The 24,960-nt window shown below is 37.2% G+C and overlaps 1 protein-coding gene across 1 annotated transcript in view; it reads right to left on the minus strand.

Moving 5' to 3' along the window:
* Positions 1 to 24,960, minus strand: part of NAALADL2 (N-acetylated alpha-linked acidic dipeptidase like 2) — a 630,278-nt gene that overhangs the window by 42,866 nt on the left and 562,452 nt on the right. Inside the window, exon 12 of the mRNA XM_041002590.1 lies at positions 7,513 to 7,606. Within this exon, the coding sequence (XP_040858524.1) occupies positions 7,513 to 7,606 (94 nt within the window). The remainder of the gene's footprint in view (positions 1 to 7,512; positions 7,607 to 24,960) is intronic.

Genomic DNA, 24,960 nt, shown 5'->3' on the forward strand with positions numbered 1-24,960 from the left:
AACACAAGGGTTTCAGCGTATTATGTGTATGACACTGGCTGCTTCAGCAATGTCAGCAAAAGCTTTCTTGAATGAATTAAATTCATAGTTGGTCTATTATTCTGCTGAAGCAGAAAAGTGGAACCATATATTTAAAGACATCTAAATCTAAAAGTGTATTGACTAACCAGAAAACTAACAAAAAAAAAACAACCTAATTAAGTCAAAATTAAAATTGTCTTGTAAAAAGAAAAAAAAATTTAAAAATATTGATCCTATACTGTCACATGCTCACGACCAACTACATTTAGGAAGGAAGAGGCCGTTTGCCCAGTGGTTGAGACATTGTGACACTAGCATTCCACGCCACAGTGTTTGGGGTCTAGTCCCTGCTATGGTACCAAATCCAACTTCCAACTAGGGTGTACTTTGATAGGTGGTAAGTGATGGTTCAAGTATTTGGGTTTGTGGTTCCCGTATGGGACATTTGATTTGAATTCTCAGTTCTTGATTTTTGGCTGGCACAATCCTAGCCCTAATAGGGATCTAAGAAATGAGAGATTTTTTTTCCTGTCTTTGAAATAAACACACACACGTAGTATATATGCACATATGAAGACACATGTGTGTGTATACATACATATATTCTCTGTGTATATCTGTGTGCACATGCATGTTTGTACTTACGAAAACAATATGATAAAATAGATCATTACTGTGATGGGAGAGAAGGATAAGGAGTCATTAATAGATTTCTGTCAATGTAGAGCCACATAGAAAATGTAGGCACACTTAAAGAAAACGTCAGATCAATTTGGATGAAGTCATTGGAATAAGGAAGGAATTGACGGACACAAAGAAATAGCCGGCGAATAGTAACAAATCATGAGGCAGAACACAAGCAAATCAAAACAAATTTCTGCGATATTGTCAAAAGTTGCAATAGTAATTAAGAAACAATTTTATGCTGGAAGTGTACACTAAATGAGGAATAATGAGGGAAAAAGTACTTCGGGAAGGGAAAAGCTGACACTATAGAAACAAGCCATTAAATGAAATCTAATGTTTAATAATCATAGCCAAAATCCATAAAAATAATGGGTATTGAGAATCAAAGCATTTTTCTTGGAATTTTACCCAATGGATGTTTACCCTGTTATTTAACTTGTCTATTAATTTGATCAAACAAGGCGTATCAAACTAAAAACACAGAAGTATGAAGTTAAATTGTTAGAAATTTATATTATTCAGAATTCAAAAGGGGAAAAATCTTTCCAAGGAATTGTTTGGATTTTACCTGGCTTAAATGACAGACGGACTCCCAATGAAACCAACAAAGTCAGGATACATTTAAACAGCAGAATGATGGACATATGACTGCTTATGAATGACTATACTTTGTAATAATACAGAGGAAATCAATGCAGTGAAGAAATTTGAGGAAGGGGAAGGGAAATCCCAGAGCCTATGGAACTGTACCATAAAGTAAAACAAACAACAAAAAAATTAAAAATAAAACAGTCTAACATGGTAGCCTAGTAGCTAAAGTCCTTGCTTTGTATGTGCCAGAATCCCAAAGACAGTTATTCTCCCAGCTGCCAAATGTCTCATTGAGCTCCCTGTTGGTGGCCTGGGAAAACATTAGAAGATGGCCCAATAACTTGGGACCCTGTATCGGCATGAGAGACCAGGAAGAAGCTTCTGGCTCCGGGCTTCAGTTTGGTTCAGTTCCATTGTACCCACTTGGGCAGTGAATCAACAGAGACAACATCTTTCTCTCTGATTCTTCTTCTCTCTGTAGATCTGACTTTCCAATAAAAATAAACAATAAAAACCAAAAATCTCATATTGAATCAACATCATCAATTATTCAGAGAATTAGAAGGAAACATTGCCAATAAGGGTATTAAATTTAGTGATATAATGAAGGGGTGAGAATAAGCCACATGCTTCAACATTTTCTTCCTAAGTCTGGCCTGAACTACGTAAATGTGTATGGTATCAAAGTTCATGAAAATTACTTCTATGCACTTTAATCATAATGCTAAACAATATGCAGCATACTGATAAAGAATAGAAGATATTATATTCTATATATCTATATAAAGGTATTATCAGTAAAGTGCTATTTTATATATTAGCAAGTGAATGGAATGTAAAACGTTTAGCTAAGTGAGGTTTTACGGATTTACTCTTTCAGTCTGTTAACAGGTTCAAGGATGTTGTAGCACTTGATTCTTGATGCTATCCCTTGCTGCACACCAGTACCATTACCTTCCAAGTGCGTTCTTTGCAACTACTTCGCTTTGTCGCAAGTAAATCTGAAGTGTATCAGTTATCCTATCTGTCATTATTTATACAAAATGTCCACGCACCCTGTATAAATATTCATCCTCTATTATGTGTTTGGCATTGACCAAATATTAAGAGCCAAGGTCACTCAGTCAAAATGAGCTTTCAAGTACTCTCTAATAAATCAACTCAAACAAATTACTCACGGGTAAATGATGCTTCTGTCTGGTGGTTGTGAGAACTGGGAGAATGATCTGCTGCTACAGTGAACACGTGTAATAAATAAACAAGATGGCCGGTTGTCAAGGGGCAGAGATTACACTGTTGGAAATGCAATTGGGTTTCGGAGAGCTTCATATTTATACTCTTTGCAGTAAGGAGAAACAGTATTTACAGTTCAGCCTTGAAGGTCAGTATTTTTTTAATGTAATTGAGAATTTAAGAGTAATTACTGCTAACTGTCATAACAGAAGAAGAAAATATATCAACAATTTAAGCTTGTATTAAATGATATAATTGTATGTCTCATTTAATATGATACAGAACTGTTTAGCTAACTGTTTAGCTAATGAAATCCACTACCATTGTAGCTAAATTTAAAAGTGAAATATTTACATAGATAATGATGAGTTGTATCCATTTACACATTGTCATTTTAAAAATGAGGTTATAACTAATGTAGAAAATGTGAAGGGGTTTTAAAATTTAGCAAGCATTTAACTATGAGCATTTTAAGTCATAATAAGTAACAAAAATACATATTGTTTAAAGTTATTAAATCACGTCACTTTGATCAAATGTTTAAACCCAGGACAAGTTCCAATTAACCGGTTCTTTTTGCCTATTTTGGGGATTACATCTCTTTAACTCAGTTTTTTCTTTGTTTGCAGTATGGATATATTTCTAATTCAGGTCCAGATTTCAGAGTCAAAGGGACATAGCGATCCAAAGAGCTTAATATGAAAGAAAAACAAAACAAAAAATAAGCAACAAATAAATTTTCCACCTGTCGTATAAAGAGCCTGATATAATGAGAAGTCAAAGTGCTGCTAACTTATCCAACTAAGAACTTTGGAAGGTTTTTTTTTAATTAAAAAGTTTTTCTTACCATATCCTTTATACAATTAGCCCTAGAAATGTGAGTCATTTTTAGGTAGCTGCTCATTTGCAAAGCATTTTAGCTCTTGACACATAGTCAATCCCTCTTACACAACTCCTGTTGTGGTACTTGGCAACCTCAATACCCACACTGACAAATTCTGACCTTTTTTTATTTGTCTGTTTCCATCTAGTAACCATCTGCCACATTTGCACACACACTTGTGTGAAGATTATCAGCTGTAATTAATGTAGGAATTCTTTCTATGATGGTCAGTTTTAAGAATTTTACCTGCTGGTCACCCTTGTGTGTTTGGAATTTGGGGAACGTCAATTCTTTGGTTAGTGTGAATCTTTTGACCAAGAAAAAAAGCATACTGGTACTCTGCCCCATTTCTCTGCAGAGTCTCTCGTTCTTTCATTCTTAGTTGAGGCACTTTGCTCCATCATTATAAGTGCTCTTCTGCCTCCTTACAGCTTCAGTTTTATTTCTCTTGCCTCTTTTTTTGTGATTTGTCTCAGAAAAGTTTTGAGCCTAGTAAAATCCAATGCTCCTTATTCCAAATCCCTATAAGGGATTTTAGGACACCTTACCCTAAAATATGGCATCTTGGCTTTTGGGGAGCTAATAAGAACATCAAGATTTCTCTGATGTTTTCCCATATTTTTTTTTTTTTTGTTCTGAAGAAAGATATTAAAAAATCTTCTAACCTTCCTTTGAAATGGGTCATAAGACCTTTAGGTTTGAGCTGCCCTCCCTGTAACTGTATGCAAGGAACACATTTATTCTCAGAAGCTTAGAAAACAGTCTGAATAAAGAGGCTTTGCTAAGTTCCTTCCAGACTGTCAGGTTTTTTTGTTTGTTTGTTTGTTTTTTGTAATCTCTTGTTCTCCAATTACACTTCTGCCTGTATACTCTCCAACAAACTTAGCATAAGAATAATGACATTTTCCTATTTCTTTGGGTCTTCATTTTTAAAGGATTCTCTGTCATTTGAAACTTTTGTAAATTTGCATTCCTTACTCTTGTGAATCTGTTTTGTTAACATGAGCTCCCATTATCATTCTAGCAATGTTGAGGAAATATTTTTTTTTAACTTATCTGAAGGCTGGATGCCCCAGGATCCTAACACATGTTCATACCTGTTCTCTCTGCTACTCTCCTATGCAACAGTTTTATTGCTTTTTCCATCTAAATTCTTTTTTGATTTTCTAAGAGCTGAAACACCACACCACGTGTGCTTTGCCTGCTGGTATATTTTGATGCATGGATTGCTGGGTTGTTGCTATGGTCTCAATATTTGCTTTCCCTCAAGATTTACTTGCTGAAATCCTAACCATCAGGGTGACAGTTGTGGAGTCTCAACGGAATGGTTAAATCATGAGACCAGAGCCCTGAAAAATGAGATTAGAGCTCTTATAAGGAATCACAATCAGTTCCTTCACTATTTTTTTTTTTGTCAGAATCCAACTATCTATGAGCGAAACAGTAGATCATCACAAGTTACTAAATGGAGTGCAATCTTGATCTTGGACTTCTGAACCTCCAGAACCCTGAGCAGTGCATTTCTGCTCTTTATAAACCACTCAGCCTGTTCTCTAAGCAGCAGTGGGAGAGCACTAAGAGGTGTCCACAGCACCTGAAGCTGCCATCGGTGACACCAGCATTCCATGTGAGTGCTGTTTGCTTCCTCTGACGCAGCTCCCTGCTCCTCTGCAGCTGAGGCCACAGAGGACCGTGGGGGTTACTGGGCACCCAGCGCCAACGCGAGACTCTGATGGTGTCCCAGGCTTCTGGTTTCTACCAGGTCCAGCAGCGGCCACTGCTGCCATTTGGGGAGAGGGAACTGGTAAATGGGAGATGTGTCCCCCGCCCCACTATTCTATAGCTCTGCTTTTGAAAAAAAAGTAGAATAATCCTGGGGGGAAGAAAGACAGGTAAAAGTCTATGTGTGCTTTTTGATCTTAAGAAAATCAATTCAGCAATTCTTTTCTTTTTTTTTTTTTCTTTCAATCAAAATGTGCCTTACTAGTTCATTATCTTCAAAATAAATACATTCTAACCCTTTTTGAAAGAAAAAAATCATTTATTTTAAAAGCAGAACTACTGCGTTTAGGGAGTAAGGGAGATGAAGAGAGATTTTCATCAGCTGGTTCAACTCCCGAAAAAACCTTGATGACCAGAGCTGGGCAAGGAAAACGGAGCTTCTTTTAACCTCCCACTTGGGCGCAAGCGCTCAAGTGCTCAAGCCATCATTCTCCACTGTTTTCTCACATACATTAGCAAGCAACTAGACTGGAAGCAGAGCACGGGAGCTAGGACATGAAGTGGCACAGTATGTGCTGCTGACATCACAGGTTTCCGATGACACCTGCAGGTTTAACCAACTCTGCTGCAGTTTCTGTCCCCAAGATAACCCTGTCCGATCTCCCATCTCTACACCTGCTACACATAACCCCAGTAGTCACTTCCATTGCTCTTGTAAATCACTACTCTACTTTCACCACTTCCCTAAACTTGCTCTTACTGACATCATCAATAACTTTAAAAAAAAAAAAGATTTATTTATTTTTATTGCAAAGTCAAATATATACAGAGAGGAGAAGAGGCAAAGAGAAAGATCTTCCATCCGATGATTCACTCCCCAAGTGACCACAATGGGCAGTGTTGCGCCAATTCGAGGCCAGGAGCTCAGATCCTTTTCTGGGCTCCTACGTGAATGCAGAGTCCCAAGGTTCCAGGCCGTCCTCAACTGCTTTCCCGGGCCACAAGCAGGGAGCTGGATGGGAAGCGGGGCTGTCAGGATTAGAACCAGCACCCATATGGGATCCTGGCGCATTCAAGGTGAGGACTTTAGCTGCTAGGCCTTGGCACCAGGACCATATCAATGACTTCTAACCCGGCAATTCATTTAACATACGTGTTTCTCTTACACTATGCTAGTTTTTGGCAGTATACTATTAGAAGCTCCTTTCCGTGCATGCTAGTCATTCTTTCATAGATGAACAAGTGCTTACATTATATAAACCGTTGCCTCTTCTCTGTGTTCTCTGAAAATGTAATTATGCATATATCAACAATTTTGGAGAGTATTAGCATGCAAAACTAAAAAAAAATAGCATAGTGAAAGGAATAAAAAAATAATTTAAGAAAACCCTCACAGAGTGCATAATCACTATTCATAAAGCTGTTTAAGCATTGAATTGTATCTATTATTACTTTGTAATGTATCACATAGTTGGTTATCCATTTGCAAAGATCAAAATATTCTAGCAACAGCAGACTGAAAGCAGGGGACCAAGTGAGTGCTACAGGCAGCCATAGTGACAATGATGAGATGAGAACCGGTAGTAAGTAGCAAAGACTGTGCTCCTATACATAAAAGCCTGCACAATAGGAAGCAGTTTTGTTTGGAAGTAAATATCCCCAAGTAGTTCAGTGGCTCTGGAGACCCTGGTTTTTACTGACACAAGAGTCGCCAAGGGAGCAAAGTAAAAAAAAAAAAAAAAATTACTAGTGAAAGAAAAAAAAATTTAAATTTTTCATCTCCTGGAAATAACTATTCAGAAAGGTCCATTTTTCAAAAGATTACTGCTTAAGCACTATAGTTTAAATACTGCCTTTTGTATTGATAATGAGTTGTTCTACCAATGACTCATTAAAGAACTAAAAAGAAGACATATGACTCACGGAGGAGGCACTTGTAGTCTTTAATCATAATGCTTCCTTTTGTATTTGGTTAATGAAGACAAATCAGGAGCATGATTGAAATATTTGTATGTTAGATAAAAGAGAAATGAGATAATCATTAAGGTAGGGCCAGAATGGAGAAGAAAGAATACACTTGGAGATGAAAGGATTGGAGTAGATGTCATGGGAATAATTACCTGGTTTTCTCCTTGTCATTTTTAATCTAAAACCTGACCAACATCTCAGTCAAATTGCATATGACTTGTAACCAATAAAGATCCATCCAAAGAAGAACTGTCTGAGCCAGTCAATATCCCTCTGGTATTAACTGTCCAGGGCACAGCATCACCTCAGCTGGTAAGACAGTAGGTGAGTTCATCCATATATTCCTCTTGAAAATTAGTTGAACAATGTTTCATTTGCTAAAATATCATAATTCAAAGAAAAATTACCTTTAAGATTGTTTTGAACTTCTAAAGCTATATCAAGAGCACTAAAGGGCAGGACTGGCTCATTGGCAATTTGCAAAATCACTTCTCCTGAGAGCTGAAAGAAAAAAGAAAAAACAATTGCAAGAAGTCAGAAACTAAAAGTTCTGGTTTATTTGTTTTTTAATATTCCATACACTTCCAGATTCAGAATAGCGAAAGAGTGAAGGTATAATTGAATAAAAATTTATTTTGTTTTCAAACCCATTATCAATTTTTTTCCCATAGAAAGCCTACTATTGTGTTGATTCTCAGACTAACACCAAAAAATAGAATATTTTGTTCCATTTGCAGACTAACATAATTTCTTAATTAGAAGAGTTGTAATACTAAGATTCAAAAATAAGTCTTTTAACAAAAATTCCCGATATCATATGATTAAATGAGCATTACATAGGACAAATACAGACAAGTATGCTTCCATTGGACAAAGCGAAATTTCTTTGAAAACTAAAAAGTGGTTAATTTTATTACAATGCAATTAAGTCAAAAGATTCCTTTAGATTCTGTGCATTATTTGTATATGTAATGTATTATTTAATCAAAATTAAGCATTCCTTAAATATTATCTATTACTTTTTCAATGCTTTATTCATATTCATTTCCAGAATTTATCATAGCTAATGTCATTTATAAAACTTGTGGAAAAGCAATGAAGATTTAAGTTTATTTTGGTGAGAAAATTTTGAATTTTTTTCTCCTATATTTGGATTTCAAAATACATTGTCCAAAATACACATATTTAAAATACAAATTTAGATAAAGTGTTTGAAGCATCCTCACTATCTTCGAGATCAATACACAATTATTGCAGGAACAAAGGGTTTTAAATGACTCCCCACAATATACCTATGGTTTTTCTGCATGCATAGCTCCCTGCCACGCACTGTACTTGAAAACCAACATATTCGATACAGCTGACCTAGAATCATCTTAATAGAGTAAGATATATGCACCCATATACATCTCAAAAGATATTAGAGCTGTCAGCAACTGCCATTGCCCTCTCATTATCTCATGAGTAATACATAATATTTACCTGGCCTTAACAAATGTCCCCATGTCTTTTATTATCCAGGAGCTAGTACACAGGGAAATGTAACTGTATTGATGTTATTACTACATTACAAAATTTAATTAGTGAATGAAGTCATTTTCTTATGAAATCACACTGGAAAATTAGCACAGCTCCTTGAGACAATACAGAACACATATAAGATACAACTTGAACAAGAGGAATTAGTTCAATAAAGAGACCCATATATTGAACAAGAGCAAAATCCGTTACTATTCTAATTTTCCTCCCAATTGTTTGCACAATTCATATCATGCTAAAAATATAATTCAATCTGATCTTTTCATTAGAGTTGGGAAAATGTGTCTCGAACTAAAACAGAGGAGAAAGAACCTTCTGAAACCTGAAACCTGTTTATTCTTAGGTACTTTTCTCCCAAATAACCTCTTCTTTCCTGAAGTTTAAGGTATCTTTGCCATTTTATTCCAGCAAAAGGACCACAGAAGTCCCTGAAAATGGTCTCTTCTGTTGGTACTGTACTTTTGGAGGAGAGAATTGTCTGCAGCAAGTTGATATGAATCCTCTTTTTCAATTCCACTCCACTTGGGCCAAAGCTTGTAAGGGACACCAATATTTGGAAACGGATAATTTGTAAAATGAAATTTAAAGAAGATTAAGAAGCATTACGATTTCTTTTTCCAATTTACGCTAGATAATAGAATCTACGGAACAGACATGTTTTGCTTATACTCATTAAAAAAGAATAAAATGAAAAAAAATGGGGTGAGAGAAGGAAGGCGAATCTGTGTGCTTCTAGAGAAAAGTTGTTTTATGTTGTTTTTATAAGAGTCATTTGGCAGCTTAAACAGCTGGAATAGAAGCCAACTACCTCACTATTTCTTTCAAAAGGAACTTGGCAACTTGGATAGGACTTGCAAGGCACCAGCCCAGGACAGAGTGCTTAGGCTAAATCGGCTTTATTTAAAGCTTCATGGGCAATAGCGAGGTTTTCATGCTCCTTGCCACACAGCCGGAAGATTTGAGTCAGAACATACACTTTTGTGTCCATTCTAAAAGTCACTTTTGTTCAGGCATGGCAGAGCAACCTTCACTTACATTTACATGAAGCCTCACTCTTTCCAAAGCGTTTTGTACCTGCATATCTCATGTTATTACCTTGATGCATTAGAGGCCCAGGAACATTTAATATCTTGCTTTTACAGTACTGACAGCCCTGCACAACGGCTCCAATGGCTAAGCACTAGCATCACCTCTAAACCCTAGCATGCTATTCGGGAGAAGGATCATTTCCTGGCATCTCCACTTCCCATCCAGCTCCCTGCTTCTGGTCTGTGAAAGCAGTGGAGGATGACCTACAGCTTTGGGATTTTGCACCAGCATGGCAGACCAGGAAGAAGCTCCTGACTCATGGTTTTCAACTGGCTCACGTTTACCCATTGCGGCCTTGTGGAAAAGCGAACATAAACTTCAACTGCGCAGCAGTGAGTTTGTCATGAGTCCTAGATTAGGTTTCCCACAAAAATATATTCTGGGGGCCGGCACAATAGCGTAATGGTTAAGGTCCTCGCCTTGAACACACCAGGATCCCATATGGGTGCAGGTTCTAATCCTGATGGCCCTGCTTCCCATTCAGCTCCCTGGTTAGGGCCTGGGAAAGCAAGCAGTCAAGGATGGCCCAAAGCTTTGGGACCCTGCACCCGTGTGGGAGACCTGGAAAAAAATTCCTGGCTCCTGGCTTCGGATCGGCGCAGCACCGGTTGTTGCGCTCACTTGGGGAGTGAATCATCGGACAGAGGATCTTTCTCTCCCTCTCTCCTCCCCTGTACATCTGTCTTTCCAATTAAATAAATAAATCTTAAAAAATAAAATATATATTCTGAAGCCAAATTTGATTGCAAGTAACTCATTGAAAAGTGAGGGTGGTTGAGTGAGAAGAAAAGATATAAAAGGGCAGTCAGCTAATGGAATCTGCTTTATCAAGTTGGCTATAACACTGCGGATGCCTGGACATTAACATTGCTGTCTAAAACATATTAGGATGAACTTGGCATCTTAGAATTTTCCAACCCAAGGAACAGTGCAGCTGTTCAATACCCAGTAGGTATTGAATAAGAAAAATTCCACGAAAGTATAAAATCTTTATTGCTTCTGGCCTTCCTGGTGCACTGGTTAAATTAAATTACTGGAGAAGACTTCATGAAAACCTAAAGTTTAGTAATTAAAAATAATTCAAGGAAGCACCATAGTTTATGTAATTCTAGACCACAGAAACATACATGGCTTCTTTTTTCTTTCAATTTAAAATCCAATTCATTTTTTGATGCTGTAAGTGCCTATCTACTGATTTGATTTTGGTGGAGAAAATATATTAACCAATGCACTTGTAACTCATTAACAAATTAAGTCAATTTTATTGATAGTTTAATTTTTAAAGCAATGCAATCATGTTTGATGTTGTATCTTCTGGTAGTCATAGTGCTCCTAGGGAGAGGGCACAGTGTATTCTTTTTTTTTTAAAGATTTATTTTTATTATTTTTTTATTGGAAAGGCGGATATACAGAGAGGAGAGACAAAGAGGAAGATCTTCCATCCTATGATTCAGTCCCCAAGTGAGCACAACGGCCGATGTTATGCCGGTCCGAAGCCAGGAGCCTCTTCCGGGTCTCCCACGCGGGTGCAGGGTCCCAAAGCTTTGGGCTGTCCTCGACTGCTTTCCCAGGCCACAGGCAGGGAGCTGGAAGGGAAGCGGGGCTGCTAGGATAGAACCGGCGCCCATATGGGATCCTGGGCATACAAGTCGAGGACCTTAACCACCGTGCCACCGCGCTGGGCTCAAGGCACAGTGTATTCTTAAAACTTGGTACAGTTGTAAAAGAAAACTTTCAAGCCCTCTTATACATTGGATTATGTCTAGTTGTAATTTGTATGCGCTGGTTGAGAAAGTAAAAATTCAGTATCTCTGGGGCCATATTTAAACTAGCAGTTAACCAACTTTTGGGATACTGGATTGGATCTCAGTTCTGGTTTTGCTACCAATTCTAGCTTTCTCCCTTTGAAAGACAATAGATCAGGTAGTTGGCTCCCTGCCACCCGATGTGGGGTCGACTAGTTTTGCATTGATTCAAACCTGGCTGTTGCAGACACATGGATAGCAATCCGTTGGAGCTCTCTCTTTTCCCTGCCCCCTTTATCTTTGATTCTCAAATAAAAATGTTAAATAAATATTTTATTACATTTGAAAAATAACTAACTTAAGTGCCATGTTAATAGTATGTTATTGTGCTCTTGCCATGTGCAAAATATTACTCAAAGATGAATGAATCCATTGAATGCTTAGAATAGCCTGATTCTATTTGCAGAGGAGAAAGCAAGAGGCATTGCTCAGTTAATCACATATTCCAGGGCTGCCTCATTAATGAAAGGTAATTTTGAGATCTGTGCCTAAGCATTCAGCCGCAAAGTCAGGACTCTTTAATTGTTATACCAATTACAGCATTTCTTTATTTTCTATCCCCTTCTCTACTATTAGCACATAAGGAATATCAGTGGATTCTGAGCCCACATTTATCCAACTGGAACATATGATTTTAACAAATAATCAAGGGCTGATTACAGTTTTAAGAGCTGTTTAAAGTGAAGGCTTAAACAAGTGGTCCTCTTGGAGCTATAAATTCTGATACTTGCCAATGTTAGATTTCTTCGAAAAGTTTTAGAAAAATAATGTCAAAAGCAAGCACGACCACCTAACCAATGATTATCAGTGACCTCTCATTTTTCCGTACTACTGTTTAGAGATAATCCTGGTGTTAAGTAAAGCACTTCTGTGAGCTATAGGCTAGAGAAAAAGTCTTGTGCACAGGATTTTAAACTTCAACCGTGCGAGGAAGCAGAGACTGACTCTCATAAAATAGATTTTGTAAAGTAGCATGAAAAAGCGCAAGGGAACACTAACTCATCTAAGGGTGCTAGGAGAGGCTTGTTTGTGGAAATTCCTTCTGTGAACACCTTGTGCTAGTCTCTATTTTTGCACTCAAAGAATCCGAAAATTTGGTACAACACATGTCTCCATATCAATTTGCACAAGGTGGCTTAATTGATTTTTTTGTATTGCTATACAGTAACAAAACTGAAGAAATAACCAGTATTTTTATATTGCTATGCAATAATAAGACAGAAAAAAATAAATAGTATTTTATTGCTTAGCCAGGATATATTGCTCAAATATTTGTTCTAAAAGACTATTCATGTTTTTGTGCAGAAAGCGTGGTCTGTTTTCTTCAATGTGTCCCAGTTGAAAAATCAGCAAAAAATAAATCTGTTCTATTACATACAGGTATCTCATGAAAATATTTTTTTTCTAAAAATAATATCCTCAAATACTATTCCATTTTAACAAAAAATATTGATAATGAAAAACAACGACATCCTGTTTCTGGATTGTAAATTCAATACAGAACAAAAGGGTGATATGGAAACGGTGGAAAACATTTCTTGCTTGCAATTTGCTGTTTCCACCCAGAGAGATTTTAAGTATATGTGATCTCCAGTATTTGCAATCATATTGCTAGCGCAGCTTCCATTCTTGGTATAAATGAAATAAAAGTTATGAACTGTATTCTCTAGTATGAAACTTGACATTTTGAAAATGGTGAAAGAAACATGAGGGCTTTAGATCCTTTGATATGTGGTTACTTTCCATGACAAGTTTCTTACAACAGCATTTTCCGGAGTAGCTGCTGTTTTTCAATGACCTCCACAATCTTTGTAAATGCGGACCTGCACAAGCAGAGCACACTGCGAGCTCTGGCATTTCTTTTTTTCTTCCTCACATGTTGTTCAGGTACAGACAGGACTCATACAGCTACTGCTTTGCCAACATCCTAGGGTCCACAGAACACAGAGCAGTCATTCAAGGCTTTTTAATCATACTATGGCTTGTGGAATAACCCATGTGATAGCATCAAGGCAATTTTATCAACAGGTTTAATCTGTGAGATATTTATCTTCCTGAAATTACTATTAAATACCTACAATTAAACAATCCTGGATTACACAATTATATGGACAATTCGGGCCTGGTGTGGAAGACTAGTGACTAAAATCTTTGCCTTGTACCGGCAAAGATCCCATAGGAGTCCCAGTTCTAATCCCGGCAGGTCAGCTTCCCATCCAGCGCCCTGTTTGTGGCCTGGGAAAGCAGTTGAGGATTTCTCAAAGCTTTGGGACCCTGGGCGCGTGTGGGCCACCTGGAGGAGGCTCCTGGCTTCAGATTGGCTCAGCTCCAGCCGTTGCAGCCACTTGGGGAGTGAATCGACAGTCAGAAGATTTTTCTCTCTGTCTCTCTTCCTCTCTGTGTATCTGACTTTCCAATTACAAATAAATAAATAAGTCTCTAAAAATATATGGATAAGTCTTATCATAAAGGGGCACATTGATTGCAAACTAAGACGTGACTATAGAAAAAAAAGATATGAAACGGTGCATTCAAAGGATCAAATGAGCAGCAAAGCAATGGCTGCTATGGACAGTGATTGTTGAAGAACACTTTCTTCTGTATTTTGTTTTATTTTTAGTTCGCTTTTAACAGCTTCAATACCATTTACAGACAGGATTCTAAGAACACTATGCTGTTCCCTTCCTATTTCCATATGCTTCTCTCGTTCTTGCGATCTTTATTATGGTTTTTGAGTTAATATTTTAAATTTGCATTGCATTATGATATATTCAGTGCTGCTATATCCCACAAAAAGTTGGTATAAAGCAAAGAAACCCAGGGTGGCTTTCCAAAAAGGAAGACACAAATACAAATTCTGATTCAAATCACTGAGTAGGTCTTTTTGGAAGGGAGGGCGATTCTTTTCTCTCCAAATTCATGTTTGATTAACTATTTTTGGAGATAGTGTATGTTCAATTTACTCTATACAGAAAGCCTTATTAACTCCTCTAATTAGAGTTCAATAAAGAAATACTTACAAAACACCTTGTTTAGCAGAAATAGTAAAGCCTCAAAATAACCATCATATGAAAATGTCTTTAATGCAAATAAAATTTTAAATAGTCATACCAATCTTTGAAACTATAGCAGTGTATAACTTCTATCAATTTGGTTGACACAAATTTAAAACAAAGTTGTGACAATAAAATTTATTTGCATAAAACTGATATGCACCAACATTTCTTTCTTTTTCATTTCCTTTTAATTTTAACTCACACATGTGAGTTGAAAGAACACAATTCTTTCCAAGCCAAAAATGCAGATTAATCTGGGAAAGACTACTATATTTTTTATACTTTTTTTTTTTTAAAGCAGCACTGCTATTACTGAAAAATTAATGTAGAAAAACCTTTAGGACAAAGTAAAACCTCATTCAGAAAGGTGAAGACAGTAATATTTTCCTATCATCACTTCAACTGAGAATTGGAAATTCATAGCTTGATGTTCCTGTCTCCAACAGCAAACATCCTAATATCTAAATGTATCTTAAAGCAAGCATGGTGGCTTTCCCTTTGCAAATTGAATATTTGGCCCATGATCTTCCATTGGCCTCTGTTTTCTCTTTAAGGTTACTCTCTCAAACCCAGTTACAATATATTCTTGATATTTTGGCATTTGATTGATTATTGAAAGGTACTGAGGATACTGAAAAGCTTGTAGGTATCTATAGAGTCTTCCATTGTGACTCTGTCGGGAATGTCAACCCAACCTTAGCAAAATGACACAGGCCAACAAATGCCTTGTTTCTTGGGCAGCTGACTTTTTGTGATCTATCACAAGCGATCTTAAGCTGATGGAATCCTGCTTCTTCCCATCCTAAGGTTTGTATTTTTACAATCTCAAGAAAATAGCGACATCATTTCAATAATTTGTTCTCACGTTATATGCATGTATTCTTAATTTCTTCACTGATGTCTTTAATTTTATGTTATATTGCCTAATTCAAAAGTTAGCATACAATTATTTTTCACTTTGCATTGTTTTTATCATTTTATTACTTATTTCATATATCTTCAAATATTTCTTAAATTTGGTAATGTTTTCTACCAGTTCTTACAGCATTCATTTTTCAGTTGATTGTCATTTTTAGATTGATGGTCATACATGCCTGATAAATTCCTATGATTCTATGACAATTTTTTGTTCTTCCAAGACTCATGTATCGAAATCTTACAATGACATTAGGAATCAAGTGTTGGAGTTGAAAACAGCATCATTGGGAGTGATATCCTTATAAAGTCCGCTGAGTGCAAGTCCATTCTGCAAGGTAAGAACACGACACGAGACTTATCCATGGGTCAGAAACGGCCCTCCAAGATGTTGGATCTGCCGGTGCCATTCCTTGTTCCTGGGACATTCCAACTATCAGAATCATGAAACACAAGCCTCTGCTACAATGACACAGAGTTCATGAAGCTTTGATATACTCATGGGATGCAAGGCAGAAAAAGCAGCGTTCTGTCTCTGTCTCTCTCTTCTCTTAGTCTCCTCTCTCTCCAATCTCCACCCACCCCCTGCCAGCCTGGTTCTCAAACAATAGCAATAACAATCAAATCAGAGACAAACTCTGTGATGCAGTGAATGCAGCCACTGACTGGGATGCTACTATTTCATATGGGCTCTGGCCTTTCCACTTCTGTTCCAGCGCCATGCTAAGAGTAGGCCAGGAAAAAACATTGGAAGACGGCCCAAGTATTTGGCACCCTGCTGCCAACATGGGGGACCTAGATCAGTTTAAGCATAAAAATAATCCTCAACATTATCAAGGTCTGAACTCTGAAGCCTGGCTCAGTAATTAATTGATTGGGGATGAACAATTCTAGGGCCTGAACTTGGAATCCTAAACCCAAGCCTAACCTTTCATGTCACTGGAGTTTTGCATTCCTAGACACTTCTTGTTTGAGATTACGAATCATACTGTATGTGAGAAGCTGCTTTTCTCCAACTATGTTATTTATTTGTTGTTTTTGTTAGCTTATTTAACGTCAAGTGTCTCCAGCATTCTTTTTTTTCCCCTAGACTGTCTCATAAAACAGCCACTTACACATCTGGAAAGGCAAAAGACAGAATAATGCTAAATCTGTGAATTGTCTCATTTCATGCAAATCCATATTCGCCAACAATCAATAGAATGAAGTTCGATCAGAAATCAGCTTCAACAGTTTATGAACATGTTACAAATCAGTCTATGTTAGATTAGTCTTAAAGAATGAAGCCACTAGCTTATTTCTTTGTTTATGATTGTATATTCTGTACCTGCCATAGCTCATTTTGACAAAAGGTGTGCAATGATCAATTACTGAGTGAATTAGCCAATAAAAGTTTGTGAAAGCAGCACTTTCAATACACAAATATTTCGCTAAAGAAAACAATATGAGATTGTAAAGACACTACTATTTTAAGTATTTTAAACAACATCTACAGGGAGTCTATGCAATAATGGACAGAAGAGGGACCGGCACCATAGTCTAGCAGCTACAGTCCTCACCCTGCACATGCCAAGATCCCATATGGGCACCGGTTCTAAACCCAGCAGCCCCGCTTCCCACCCAGCTCCCTGCTTGTAGCCTGGGAAAGCAGTCGAGGATGGCACCTGTGTGGGAAACCTGGAAGAAGTTCCTGGTTCCCAGCTTCAGATTGGTGCAGCTCTGGTCATTGTGGCCAGGTGGAGAGTGAATCAACAGTCAGAAGATCTTCCTCTCTGTCTCTCTTCCTCTCTGTGTATCTGACTTTCCAATTACAAATAAATAAATAAATCTTAAAAAAAAAATAATGAGAAGAGAGGAACTGTAGTAAAGCAGGGACTCTGGATTTTGAGCCAAGTCCTATCACTGTCCTTGTGACCACATGGCAAACACTTCTGAAAGCCTCTCTGATTTTACTAAAGGAAGGCGTGAAAGTACATTTGCTTCTTATAATATGTTTACTTCCCGATAATGCTTTTAACATATTGTGAGTCGTAGTGCATTAAATATACATAAGCTATCAAATATCGAAACTTGACCTCACATACCTTAAAGATGCTCAGAGCACATTTGTGCAAGATAAAGTATAACTGAAAAATTTAAAGACAGTTTTATAATAAAGGGTTAAACATTTCCTGTGAATCTTTGGATACTATATTGAACATAAAGAAAGAAATGTTTATATGGCTAAGCTTTCCCACCATTGTCATTGTGAAAAATCATGAGTCAAAGCATTATAAGCCCTTTTCTATAAATTTCATGATAGGAAATAAATGTTTGACATGAATTTAGTATCCTATTATGATTGATAATAATATCAAGAATAGTTGTGAACATATGATCTATTATATATATATATTTATCTATGAATCCTAATCCTTCACTACCAACTTACAGGAAAATCTTCAAATTCAGAGATTATATATGAAAATAAAATAGGTTTGACTTTCTATTTCAGACTGCAAGAGAAGCTAAATAAAGTATTGAGCTGTGTCTGGATTGCTTCCCTGTTAAATCACACCCCATCAGGGTGACTTTTATGTTCATAGCAGATTTTTTTAATAGTCAGGTCAGGTGTTGGGACTTGTCTATACTATAATAAAAATTGCCTCACACATTTCAATGCCTCAAACCGTATTTTTCAACAAAATTATCCACTGTTATTATCAGATGGGGCCTTACTACTTATAACAAAAATATCACAGATTTGGGTAGCCTGTAAACAACAGACAAGAATTGCTCATGTTTAATGAGGCTGACAAGTCCAAACTCGTGGTCATGACAGATTTAATATCTGTGTAGCGATCCTGTCCTTTGTGCCTTTTTGCTATGTCTTGCTGCGACAAACAAGATTCCCCAAGCCCTTTACTCTATGATACTAATTCTATTCATTAATGTCTCTAATTACAATCTATACTTATGGTTTGGGTAATAATTTGTATGTGTCACTAAAGTCCGTATGTTAACTCAGAGTCTTTGGTTAACTGAGGACAAAACTTAATCCAGTTACGATGTCTTAAGATGTGAGATAACAATACAGAAATGAGCAATGTGTAGTAACTTCTATCATCACCTCACCATTTGGGTTTCAAAATTCCATATTAATAATAAACAAGAAATGCAACATCACTTTAAAGTGAATGAATGTAGTTATTTCTACAAGTTAGAACTTGTTAAATTTCTCAAAGTTATTCCCAAAGGTCTGTTGAAAGTCAAGGAGAACAGGGATATGTCATCAGTAATAGCAGTTTCTGTTATCTCAATCTCAGACTCAGTGGTGTTCCTTGTGAGCTATGATGAAGCTTGGCAGCTTTTGACAAAGCGCATGACCTTTCCAACCTCCAGCCTTTTCATGGTTGCGTAGAATACATGAGTAAAAAATTTCTTTTTTAAAAATATTTACTATTTTTTTAAAAAAATTTTTTTTTGAAAAGTCAGCTATACAGAGAGAAGGAGAAACAAAGAGCAAGATCTTCTATCCCCAAGCAGCTGCCATGGTTGGAGCTGCGCCAATCTGAAGCCAGGAGCCTGGAGTCTCCTCCGGGTCTCCCACATGATTGGAGGGTCCTAAAGCTTTGAGCTGTCCTCCACTGCTTTCCCAGGCCACAAGCAGGGAAACGGGGCCACGGGGGTTAGAACTGGTAGATCTACATAGGGCCTTTGGGCATGGGCAAGGCAAGGACTTAAGCAGCTAAGCTACCGCATTAGGCCCAAGTAATCAATACAAGAACCATTACAAGAGATATACACAGAATGTTATTTTTGCCAACTATTAGATCAGCATTTTTCATATAATATATAAAAGAAAATAGATTAGAGATAGATAGATAGATAGATAGATAGATAGATAATAGATAGATAGATAGAAGTCAGCCTTCTAAAAGCATTCTCCTGTGTGTTAGGCTTGAATGTTTGTCCCCTGAGAAATGCATGTTAAAATCTAGTCACCGGGCCCGGCGCCATGGCCTAGCAGCTAAAGTCCTCACCTTGAGTGCCCTGGATCCCATATGGGCATTGATTCTAATCCCAGCAACTCCACTTCCCATCCAGCTCCCTGCCTGTGGCCCGGGAAAGCAGTCGAGAACGGCCCAAAGACTTGGGACCCTGCACCCGTGCGGGAGACCTGGAAGAAGTTCCTGGCTCCTGGCTTCGGATTGGCACAGCACCGGCCGTTGCGCTTACTTGGGGAGTGAATAATCGAATAGAAGATCTTCCTGTCCATCTCTTCTTCTCTCTGTATATCTGACTTTGCAATAAAAATAAATAAATCTTTTTTTTAAAAAAATCTAGTTACTGTGTTAATGGTTTTGAGGTGAGAGGTCTTTGAGATGTGATTAAACCGGGAGGATGTAGCCCTTATGAATGGATTCATGTGTTGGTTTCAAGAGTGGGTTAGTTAGAGCAGGCTGCTTGTGGAAGGAATGATTTGGGCCCGATTGTTTCTGTCTCATGTGTGCTTGCTCACCCTTCTTCAAGGGTGTCATATAATACAAAGTCCATCAGCAGATATTGACAATGTGCTCCTGTACTTCTTAAATTCATCCAGAACATAAGCCAGGTCAACTTCCTGTTTATAATTATCCAGTGTGTTATGTTACAGTAGCTAGAAATGGACACTTGGGAAAGACCTGTATTTAAACTACTCTATCAGCTTTTCTTTTCTTTTTTTCTTTTTTAAGATTTATTTATTGTTATTACAAAGTCAGATATATAGAGAGGAGAGACAGAGAGGAAGAACTTCCACCCGATGGTTCACTCCCCAAGTGACCACAATAGCCGGTGCTGCGCTGATCAGAAGGCAGGAGCCAGTAACCTCTTCCGGGTCTCCCACGCGGGTGCAAGGTCCCAAAGCCTTGGGCTGTCCTCGACTGCTTTCTCAGGGCACAAGCAGGGAACTGGATGGAAAGTGGAGATGCTGGGATTAGAACCAATGCCCATATGGGATCCCAGCAAGTTCAAGGGGAGGACTTTAGCAGCTAGGCCATGCTGCTGGGCCCTCTATGAGCTTTTTCATTGTTTGACATCACCGATTTTCTGTTTTCCTTTTTTTCCCTCATAACTGTGAATAGAAATTCCCATAAAGACACAGAGTTGTTTAATTTGCCTATCATGTGTCATCTAATATGAGTGGTAAATGACAGTTCTTATGTAAGAGTTTACATGTTCATATGTACATTGTATTCTAGAAATCACTACCATTGGCCTGCCTTCTGTTGGATCCATGGACGGGTTATGCTTTTTTATTTTTTCGGAGTCTCCTTTATTTTATCGGAGTCTCCAGGCTCCCACACGATAAAACCCTCAGTTGTCACCCTAGGCAGCCGAGTAGAAGCAGAGAAGGAACATGTTTCATTGTCACCTCGTGTGAAAATTTGCGTTTTGGTCTGTTTCCAATTTCTTGCTTTTAAATCCTGACTTCCGTTCAATAATCAATAGACAGGATCAGCAGTTTATATTTGCATACCATACGCATATAGATTACATGAAAGACTGCGCATGTTGTTTAATTTTACCATTCAGATTGCTAGCACCAATGTTAGCTTCTTGACCTGTAAATTAGCAGGAGAAAATGGTTTGATTCAAATATTTTAATTGGCTCTCACATGTTGGTGCAATGATTTGATGCTGTTCTGTAAATATTTAGGCATAATCTATTTTCATATTTATTCTTACAAAAGTATTTATTTCTCAATAGTTTCAAAGCAAGTCGTAACATAATGCCAGACCCCTTATCGTCATGACAAACAGATCACATTGTTTGCTTCTCCTGAGCAAGTATTTATAGTATATGTGTTTTTCAAGAATGAAACCTTTTGTAAATATGTTTTTCTATAATGAAATGCACTGCGGTTTTGGTAGATACCGTATCTTACCTGTGTAGAAAGAAACACATATTGAAATTGCAGTTGAAATACATTTAGAGATAAATGCTAACAAAACGTTTTAAGCATTGAAAATTGTGCGCTTTTGATAACAGCAACAACAATAGAAAATACGTCATGGGTGATTTGCGGGAGTTTTTTCCTGCATATCAGAAGAACTCCTAATTCTGAGGCTCATTTACCATTAATTATAAGGTTGAATGGCAATGATGATTGTCTTTTGTGAATAAATGAAATTTCTTTAAGTCTGCTAGTAACTTTAAATCAGATTCTGATTAAGACATATGATTTAATCACATGTAGATTTCTTCCATTAATTTGAAGCCCTGTAGTCATTATCTACTAAGCTATTTTTTTAGAAAACAGATTCTTTGAATGATGACTCAAACTATGATTCTGAAAAAATTTATCTAATCATTCAGCATCGCTGAAATTAAGTTGATTTAATTGAACCTTTAAAAGAGATTACATCTTTTAATCAAATCTCATCCGTGGATGTTTATTATTCCAAGAAAACCATATGTGTTTTTCAGCACTATTAATTAATCCCAGATCTTTCTTTATTATTGATTATTTTGGAGTGATTCTGCACTTTCTATCATTTTTATTCATACAAAATATTTGTCTTTATAGCACTGAGCAAAGACAGCTTTGAAAATGATTTATTAATATTTACACCAGTGATCTCCTGAATAATGCTTGTATTTTTGTGTTACTCGTAAACATTAAAATTCAACATCTGTCCAGAATTTTGTGAAAATATATAGAATTAATTGTAACACCAAGGACAAAATAACAAAAATATTTCCTGATTCCTGAGTACATAGAATTAAATCTTTGTCATTGAAGGTTACAACCACGCAAAATGTACAATAAATAGGTTACTCAAAAGAATGGTGATAATACAAAATTATATAGATGCATAAATCTCACAAATAGTTTCTATATGTATTTGTATAAATACATATGCACACATATGTGAGTTCCTATATGTCTTCATATAACATTGATGAGTTTATACATTTTGTGAAAATATCTTACAATTTAAATGTATTCTCCTGTACCCTCACCATTCTTTCAAATTGTCCATATGTGTACATATGTATTTATAGGAATTTGCATTACTCATTCACATCTATGGATATCTATAAACACAGAGACATATGGGGTATTTTTTTTCCCTTTGGGGACAAAAATAAGGGAAAGCTGAAAGAAGAGTGAACAGTTTTAGAGAGGTGTAAACTTACTCTTACTTTTATTTATGATCCCAGGGGATTTCATCTAGTGGTGAGGGCCTGGATATGGTAAAATCAACAGTTCTAATTAGCTGTTAACACAGGCTAAAACTGTTTCACTTTCTTTGTCATTCAGTGATGAAGTTGTTAAATGTGAAGGTGTGGAAATAATTTGGTTTAAACTTGAGGTAGTGTTTGGTTTCTAAACTTATAGAAAATGCAATGTAATTATGGAACATGAAAAAGGTGAAGTTGATCATAAGACACGTCAACTGCACAAAGGTGTATGTGCTTAAAAAGCAAACAGAAATTATTCATTGAACTACGTAGAATATAAGAATCCCATACGTTTCCAGAAACAGTTTGTACTCAAATAACATTATCTTTTAATTTAATTTTTGAGGTCCCTTTGCATAAGATTCAAAATGTAATATGAACTAGTTGGCTAATATAAAACACCAATTAGTGATTTGTCTCACTGTTTTGCTTCTGATCTTTAGATCACTGAATTGCCTCAGATAATGAAAATCAAGATATATTCAGGCAAACGGTCCTTTAGGAGTAAACATATTACCTGCTCATCTCAAAAGAAATGCTGTCAAAACTTTGCTTACAGATAGACATGAGTATGCATAATAAGTTGAATTTTATTGACGCAATGTGCATAGCATGGCTAGAAAATCAGACAACCTTCTTTATCTGTCTTAAACCTGGTCATCAACTTTTTCAAATGTTATTTATCCATTTGATTATCAGAGAGATGAAGAAACCCAAGGGAAAGTCAGGCAGACATACAGAGAAGCCCCCACTTACTGATCGGTTCAGTTTCCGGATGCTTGGGATCCAGAAGCTTGACCCTGGGATCCCACCTAGTGGGCAGCAAACCTAGTTACTAAGCCAGCAGTGCGGAAGTCCAAATCAGAGCTAGGACGCAAAGGCAAGCGCTGCAACATAGGACACGAGTAGCCCAAGTGCCATCTTAACCACTACACTAAATACACATTTTTACCGCCCTGCTGAAGCCAAGCCTGTCTGCTGAGGGAGTTCTTAGCATCTATGCGAGGAAGGCCCAGTTCATATTTATTATAGACTTCTCCGGGAGTGACTCAATCTTTTGGCAGTACTTGGTGGGTGACTTCACATTTTCTCAGCATCCCTCTGCACCTTGTTAATTGTAGTGATGAGCGTCATGCCAGATGCATAAGGAACAGGTTCTGTCATTCTTCAGCAGGATTTCGGGCCTCTTGGGTCTGTTTAATGAACTCACTGAGTGTAACCTACAAACAGGAAAGCATGCTGGACACTGCATTCTGAGCCTAGTACCTGCACTTCCCATTAATTCTGCGTCAGAATGTGTTTTTAAAATGATTTGCAAGAGTGAGATGCAAATGGGTGAAATCATAGGTGATAATATTAAAAAGATACCTTCAGTATGTTTGACTGGAGGGTGATATCTTTTGTCTTAATTAGGTTTTTAGTATTTTGATTAAGGAATTTTTAAAGGCAAATACTGCCACAAAAGAGAGTACAAATTCGGCCTGTTCTGCCCGCTTACTCGCTGCCATTTAGATGAAATGAACCTCATATTTTTTTTTTCCACCAAAATGAGGATACAGCTAAACTCACAGTGCCAGAAGCTTGATGCTTCATGGTTGGATTTACTTTCACTTTCCTTTCTTTCTAACCGCCCCTCCCCCACAACCACTTTGCATCCTTCCCAGTAGACACTCAGCAAAGGTCCTTAACTGCTTCCTCCATCTGCAGCGTCCCTCACAGCAAAGTGGTTCCTCTCTCACATCCAAGGGCAAAGGCTCCCTCCTCCAGGCCCTCTTCTTGCGTGAATCCTGTGGGATAAGGTGACTCCTATTTTTTATGCTTTCCTAAGCTATTTCTGCTTATCATTTTCCCCATTTTTCACCGGTAAAACCAAGTGCAAGGACGGACTCTAAGGCTCATTCTGCTTTGATATCACAACGTGTAGGTTAGTCTTCACATAAAAATCCTTGTCTAAAGAAGACAAAAGGAAATGTGCACTTATTATTATTTACAAAATACAGTATTTGCGACAAAAGATACACATGGCAACACCATTTTTATTGTCTTGTGTGTTTGTTTTGGGCTCCCACATTTAGGGGGAAACATATGGCATTTATCTTTCTCTGGCATGCTCAGAAATTCCTGAAGTTATCAGGATCACTAATTTTTTTTAAGATTTATTTTTATTATTTTTTTATTGGAAAGGCGGATATACAAAGAGGAGAGAAATTTGAGGTAATACAAGTACAGATTATTTCACTC

Source organism: Ochotona curzoniae, unplaced genomic scaffold, assembly GCF_017591425.1.
Source record: "Ochotona curzoniae isolate NIBS_2020 unplaced genomic scaffold, NIBS_Ocur_1.0 scaffold_2587, whole genome shotgun sequence".
Taxonomy (NCBI): domain Eukaryota; kingdom Metazoa; phylum Chordata; class Mammalia; order Lagomorpha; family Ochotonidae; genus Ochotona; species Ochotona curzoniae.